General features: G+C 40.3%; 2 protein-coding genes across 2 annotated transcripts; one reads left to right on the forward strand and one right to left on the reverse strand.

Annotated features, from left to right (window-relative positions):
- Window positions 1-2309: 2309 nt before the first annotated feature.
- Window positions 2310-3245, reverse strand: LOC126795937 (RING-H2 finger protein ATL29-like). Its single transcript, XM_050522668.1, has one exon. It carries the CDS (start codon window positions 3243-3245, stop codon window positions 2310-2312), a length of 936 nt encoding a protein of 311 aa, XP_050378625.1.
- A 1403-nt stretch (window positions 3246-4648) lies between these two features.
- On the forward strand, window positions 4649-6046 carry LOC126795541 (spermidine hydroxycinnamoyl transferase). The gene has a single exon (XM_050522360.1). It carries the CDS (start codon window positions 4649-4651, stop codon window positions 6044-6046), a length of 1398 nt encoding a protein of 465 aa, XP_050378317.1.
- The last annotated feature ends 670 nt before the right edge of the window (window positions 6047-6716 follow it).

Consider the following 6716-nt stretch of genomic DNA (forward strand, 5'->3'; position numbering starts at 1 on the left):
CAGTATATATGTAATCCACTAAATTGTATACATGTTGTAATTCATTATTAAATACCCTTGTAAAATCTTGAATCACCGCGAGGGTAGATTCGTAAATATGTGAGATTTTACTCACCTTATCGACTCGAGCGTAATTCCACAATTCCCGATGATAATTCCTTTCCTCGATTTAACGATCACCTTGAAAGAATAAGAAAAGAATTTAGAATAGTTTCGTAAACCTTTAAATGCCGAAACAGTAATAATCGATTACTGTTCAGCAATTTTCGGTTTTACGAAGTTACTGTTCAGTGTTACTGTTCACTGTTACTATTCACAGTTACTGTACAAATATACAATTAATACGTATTTCTGTACGTATAAATATTATATACGTATTTCTGTACGTATAAATACTATATACATATTTCTGTACGTATAAATATTAATATGTATTTCTGTACGTATAAATACTATATACGTATTTCTGTACGTATAAATATTATATACGTATTTCTGTACGTATAAATATTAATATGTATTTTTATACGTATAAATATTAATACATATTTCTGTACGTATAAATATTAATACGTATTTCTGTACGTATACGTACTATTTAAATGTAAATACAATCTCAGTAAATAAAATTTACTAATTACCTTTTACAAAATTACTTTTTACATTTACTGAAAGTAATTTATAATTACATTTACCGAAGGTAAAATGTAATTACATTTACCGTAGTAAATAAAATTTACATTTACATTTACCGTACACAGTAAATTACCAAAATACCCTTCTATCAAAACTGTTCACACCGCCGCACATGGCGGCGCGTGGGGTACACGCGCCACTCGCCGGCGGCCGCGCGTGGGGCCCACGCGCCGAGGCTAACCACGGCGCGTATCACGCCACCGCCACCACCAAACTTCTTCTCTCTTCCTGCTCTACCTTTCTACGGCCTCCGACTATCCCTAGGCTATCCCTAGCCTCCTCACGCGCCGCCTCTAGGCGGCGGTACCCCTCTCCCCCATCCCACCTCAAACTCCCACAAATCCATTCAAAAACCCAACAACATCAACACCACAACTCGATTCATTCATCCCTTACCTCGATTGAGCCGTGGGGAGCGCCGGAGTAGCTTGGCAGCGGCGGAGGGAATCTGCAGAAACTTTGCAGCGTCCTTGCGATCTCACGACGGCGAGGTACGAGCTAGCGGGCTGGAGGATGGCTGAGGGAGACCTTGCGGCGACGTAGAGTGGGGCGGTGCACGTCACGGCGGCTTGGAGACGGCGAATCGAAGAGGAGAATTTCGGAGAAGGAGAAGAGAAGAAAATCGGGGAGAGAGAGAGTTGAGAGCGGCGGGATGAGAGAGAAGAGAGAAGAGGGTTTCTGAAAATAGAAACCCTACTTCACAAAATGTCCTTTTATACCCCCCTTAAAATCGGAAACTAACTTCCGTCAAGAATAACTTTTACATACAACGTCCAATTCGAACGCGTCACATATCCACGAACTCGTATCGACGAGCTCTACAACTTCCGTGAAGGAAGTTTTCGCAACCGAGTGACGGAATAAAAGTCGATATAAACGTTACGGAATTGTAACGTTTTTCAAATTAAATGTTCTGAGAACGTTTCCGTTTCTCGTTTAATAACGTCGAAACCAAACACATTCATTCTAATTAAAAATTCAAAATTTTATAGAATTCAAATCAAACTAATATTGTTGAAATTTAGGGTTATTACAGCTTGATTGTTGCTGTTGTGGCACTTTCGTTTCGAAATTCACGTTAAGATTTCTGATCATAGTCTCAACAAAAACTTCTAACTGAAATGCTCGTATGTATATGGCGTACCGGATATAAATTCTAGTGTCAAATGTTATGCCTACTATATGTATGTGTCATTTTTTTTAAATGAAAGTACGACCTCGAGGCTTTAATTGATTGTGTGTGCGTGTGCGTTCAATCATTTGATGTATGAACTTTGATTCACATTACTGAGATAAAAGCGGGTGAATATCAAACTATTAACTATCAGATCGAGTATTTCTAATCTATTAACTATCAAACATGCTTCAGGTTCTAAGACATGAGATATATCCTTGCCAAATGGGAAGAAAATACGAACAGCCAAAAGCTTAAGATAAGAGAGATCGGTTACAAACTAACCAAATAAGTAACATTGTAATTAAATTGCGTGATTGCATCTACGTTGATAGCTACATATATAGCTAGCTATGTACCAGCCTTTGGATTTTCGACAAAGAAAAGAAAAGGCAGAAGAACTTAACAACAGAACAAAACAAATGAATTAGATACAAAATTACAGTTTGCTAATCTCTCCTCCAGTTCTAGAGCTAGATTCAGAGACCTCTCCGAAACCACCTTTGCAACTACCATTTTGGCGTGAAACCTCCCCAAATGTAGTACAACTTCCGGTCGGATTGTGCCCTCTAAGAAGTTTTATCTTCACATGCTCTGGTAATCTGAGTGTATACCTATCCTCCTCTTGTCTAGGCCTAACTATAGAGTGTCCTGTCGAGTGTGACCTCGAAAATCTTTCCCTTTCATTATCTTCATTTTGTCCATTATTTTGTTGATTTTCCATGTTAGAAGTAGCAATATCCTCAGCCAAATTCAGTAGATGATCACTACGTTTCCCTTCTTGGCGTTCTTCTTCTTCGTCGTCTTCAATGTCAATTCGTATATGGTCGTGATCGTATACAGAGTCACGTCCTTCATTGATTTCGTGGATGTCATTTTCATGAGCAAGCACCGGAGACTTGTCCATTATACTTGGCGACACTTCAAGGTTTCCGCGGCAAAAGGGACATGTTTTGTGAGACTCGAGCCACAGGTCGATGCATTCTTGGTGGAAGACATGGCAACAAGCTGTTAAAAGACGTAGCATGCTATCATCCTCAAACTCCACCAAGCAAATTGCGCATTCCAGACCATACTTCTCTATGCGAAAATCTTTGACACTTGCGTAAATGAAGGTGGGAAATGATTGTATTAGCGAGTGGTCGAGGCCTTCTTTGGGAGGAACAGGTACCCGCACAAGGTGGCCGGAGGGTGTGCGCTGAAGAGACGTGAGGACGTTTTCCATGAAACACTTGCAGAAGTAAATAGTAAAGAAACCAAAAAAGAAGAAGACGAGGAGAAGGACGGTCAAAAGGACAGTGATAGATGGAGATGAACTGATCTCTTGTGGTGGAGGGTAACTATTGGAAATCGTCGTAGCAGACATTCCCTGCATAGTACGTTAAGAAGCACACTATCGTCGGAATAAGTGGCCGGAGATGGGTTTGCACTTCCGGCCCGGCTTGATTAATTAGCACCTAGGTTAGACAAGGTGCCAGAGAAATGATCATAACATACAATTGTTTTGGTGATGGTGTTGCGTTCTTGCAATATTGTTTCTTTTGTTTGTTGCCATTAGCAAGAGAAAGAGAGAAACAAGGAGGCATGTCAATGCATCTGGTTTCTGTTGAGTATAGGAACTGATGGCTAATTTTGGGGTGGTGATGTGGAAGTGTTGGTTTGTGGTATTTGTTAGCAACCATAGCTATTGAGCGAGTCCTTCTGAGAAGTACATGCATGGTATCAACAATTTGCTCTCACTTCACTAAAATCACCGATTATTATGTGATTGATTAATACTGCAAATTAAAGATAATGGACCTGGAATTAATTAAGCACCCATGCATCTTAAGTATGTTGGTACTGCATAGGTCCTTAAGCACATAACAATCTTAGTAACCCTAGCTAGCATCTCTGATTCTCTATTTAGTACAACGATCAGTATTCCCCATAGGTTCTATAGCTAGCTTTTGATTTTGGGGAAACCATGTCATAATCTAATCGTCAATTAGAGTACTTCTGCAAAACTACATCCCACTTTTAATAAAGCTGGCTCAAGTTTCGCCAAAGAGCTAGCATAAACTGTATGGAATGGGGTGTGGTTAAGTGAAAACGCAAAAGCAATTTTTAAAAAAAAAAATTTAGAAGTCGGTACGTTTTAAAAGCGTCATAATAAAATAATATATATTTATATCCCATTCCGATCTTAACGGCCACAAAATAATCTGAACTGTACAACATCTCAGTTTATTCTTTTCTTTCAATTAATAAATATTTAATCTCTCTGGGTGAACTGCAAAAGTAATATATATATACACACACATGTCTATGCATGCATCTGTCACACAAGATATTAACCAGAAAAATGTGGTTTTATTGAAGTTGATTCAGTTACACTGTACCTATTTTCTACTATTTTGACGAGTACGCATGACCTAATTAATATCAGAAATATGTTCATGATGCATATCAGATGAATACAGAATAGAGGAAACCAAATGTAGGCAAACTTAACAGACTTGACGCAGCATCCAATTCTTGCTTCCATATATGTTGGTCACATGAATAATGAATACCACTGAAATTGAGACTTTCTTGAGCAAACTACCACTCTCATGTGAAATTGATGATTTTCATCACCAACTAATTCACTGCACCTACACCAAATTAATCCAGATACTCACCACAACAACAACGTAGGCTTGCAATCATATCTTATAAAAACCAATACACACCGCTGAGTACGCATATCAATTTCAACTTCTCCGTACATTAGATATACCAAAATCTTCTACAAAAATGGTGGTAAAATTCAAAGGCTGCGAAGAAGTGAAACCCTCTAAACCCACATGGAGAGGTACCATGACTCTATCGGAATGGGACCAAGTTGGAACCATCACTCATATTCCGACCATATACTTCTACAAATCAAACCCTAACTGGGTCACACCACATGACGCAATTCCCAACACACTTAAGGACTCGTTAGCTCGTACACTAGTTTCCTTCTATCCATTAGCAGGCCGCCTGCGTTGGATTGGTGGCGGCCGCCTCGAGCTCGACTGCAATGCCACAGGGGTCCAATTCATAGAAGCCGAGTCCGACTCCAAACTCGAAGACCTTGGTGACTTCTCACCGTCGCCGGAGTATAACTATCTTGTCCCAACAGTAGACTACACTCTCCCCATTCATGAACTTCCCTTGTTGCTTGTACAACTCACCAGGTTCAAATGTGGTGGTGTTAGTCTTAGCCTCACCATTTCACATGCTGTTGTTGACGGCCCGAGTGCACTGAATTTCATTTCTGAGTGGGCACGCCTGGCTAGGGGTGAGCTGTTGGAGGTGACGCCGTTTCTGGATAGAAAAGTCATGCAAGGAGTAGATGATAACAGTCCGGCGGCAGTAAAACCTCCACCGCTCGACCACTCAGAGTTCGATCAGCCTCCCCTTTTACTAGGGCAGTCAGATAACGTACAAGAAAGGAAGAAGAAAACCACTGTTGCCATGCTAAGACTTAGTAAAGATCAGCTCGACAAACTGAAGTGCCTGGCTAATGATAGTTACAACCTTTACAGCAACAGCTCCTCTGCTGGCTGCACTACTAAACGTGGTGGCTACACGCGTTACGAGACAGTTTCAGGGCATATCTGGAGATGTGCTTGTAAGGCAAGGAACCACAAAGCCGAGCAGCCAACGGCATTGGGGGTTTGTGTTGACTCGCGTAGTCGAATGCAACCTCCATTGCCTCGGGGCTACTTCGGAAATGCAACCTTTGATGTGATTGCTACTAGTCATTCGGGGGAGCTAGTTTCAAAGCCATTGGGGTACGCTGCAAGTAGAATAAGGGAGGCAATTGATAAGGTGTCGAATGATTATGTGTTGTCCGCAATTGAAAACTTGAAAAACCAACTAGATCTGACTCGGTTTCAAGACCTTCATGCTCTAGGAAGTGACCAAGGGCCTTTCTATGGAAACCCTAATCTCGGGGTTGTGAGCTGGTTAACATTGCCGATGTATGGTCTGGATTTTGGGTGGGGGAAGGAAATTTATATGGGTCCAGGAACTCATGATTTCGATGGTGACTCGTTGATTCTTCCAAGTTCAGATGGAGATGGTTCGGTAATTGTTGCATTATGTCTTCAAGTGGTTCATATGGATGCTTTCAAGAAGCATTTCTATGAGGATTTAAGTATCTAACATGAAATGGACCGATCACAATTACATGTAATCCATATATACGGTGGCTGAGAAATAAGTTATATATAGTCATTAAAAGATGAATAATCACATGATTTGGACCTATATATGTATGTATGATCAATTAAGTTATATCCATGTACGTACGTAAAAAAAAAATTGCCCAGATAAAAAGAATACTAATCTTCGATGATGATTTAAGCTAGTATCTAAGTTGCATGTTGTGTTGGTGTGTTGCCTTCAAACATTAGAATTGGGAGTTTGGGACAAACGATAAACTGTACTCCTTAACTAATCTATGATGAAATAGACATACAATTATAAAAAAAAAGTAGTACAATTGGAAAAGAATAAATCGCCAAAATTTCTTAAGCTTAGCGAACATGAACATGACTACAAGAAAAAACATCCAACCAGATTTCCAGCATAAGTTTATAACAGAATCTGTTCGTGCTGCCTGTGAGTTCGTGTTGGCGAACGTTCTGTATTTTGGAGCGTGATGTGTGTATACGCATGTCAGTACTTGCGCACGAGAGTATGTTGAATGTGATTGCGCTGTCTTGACTTCTAATGCCGACGAATGTGACGAAGGTGAGAAATGTAACCTCGCTTGGTCCCACGTGTAGGTTGTATGGTCTGCCCAAGCCTTCTTTCGCGTCTCTTCACGAGC

Source organism: Argentina anserina, chromosome 5 (assembly GCF_933775445.1).
Source record: "Argentina anserina chromosome 5, drPotAnse1.1, whole genome shotgun sequence".
NCBI lineage: Eukaryota > Viridiplantae > Streptophyta > Magnoliopsida > Rosales > Rosaceae > Argentina > Argentina anserina.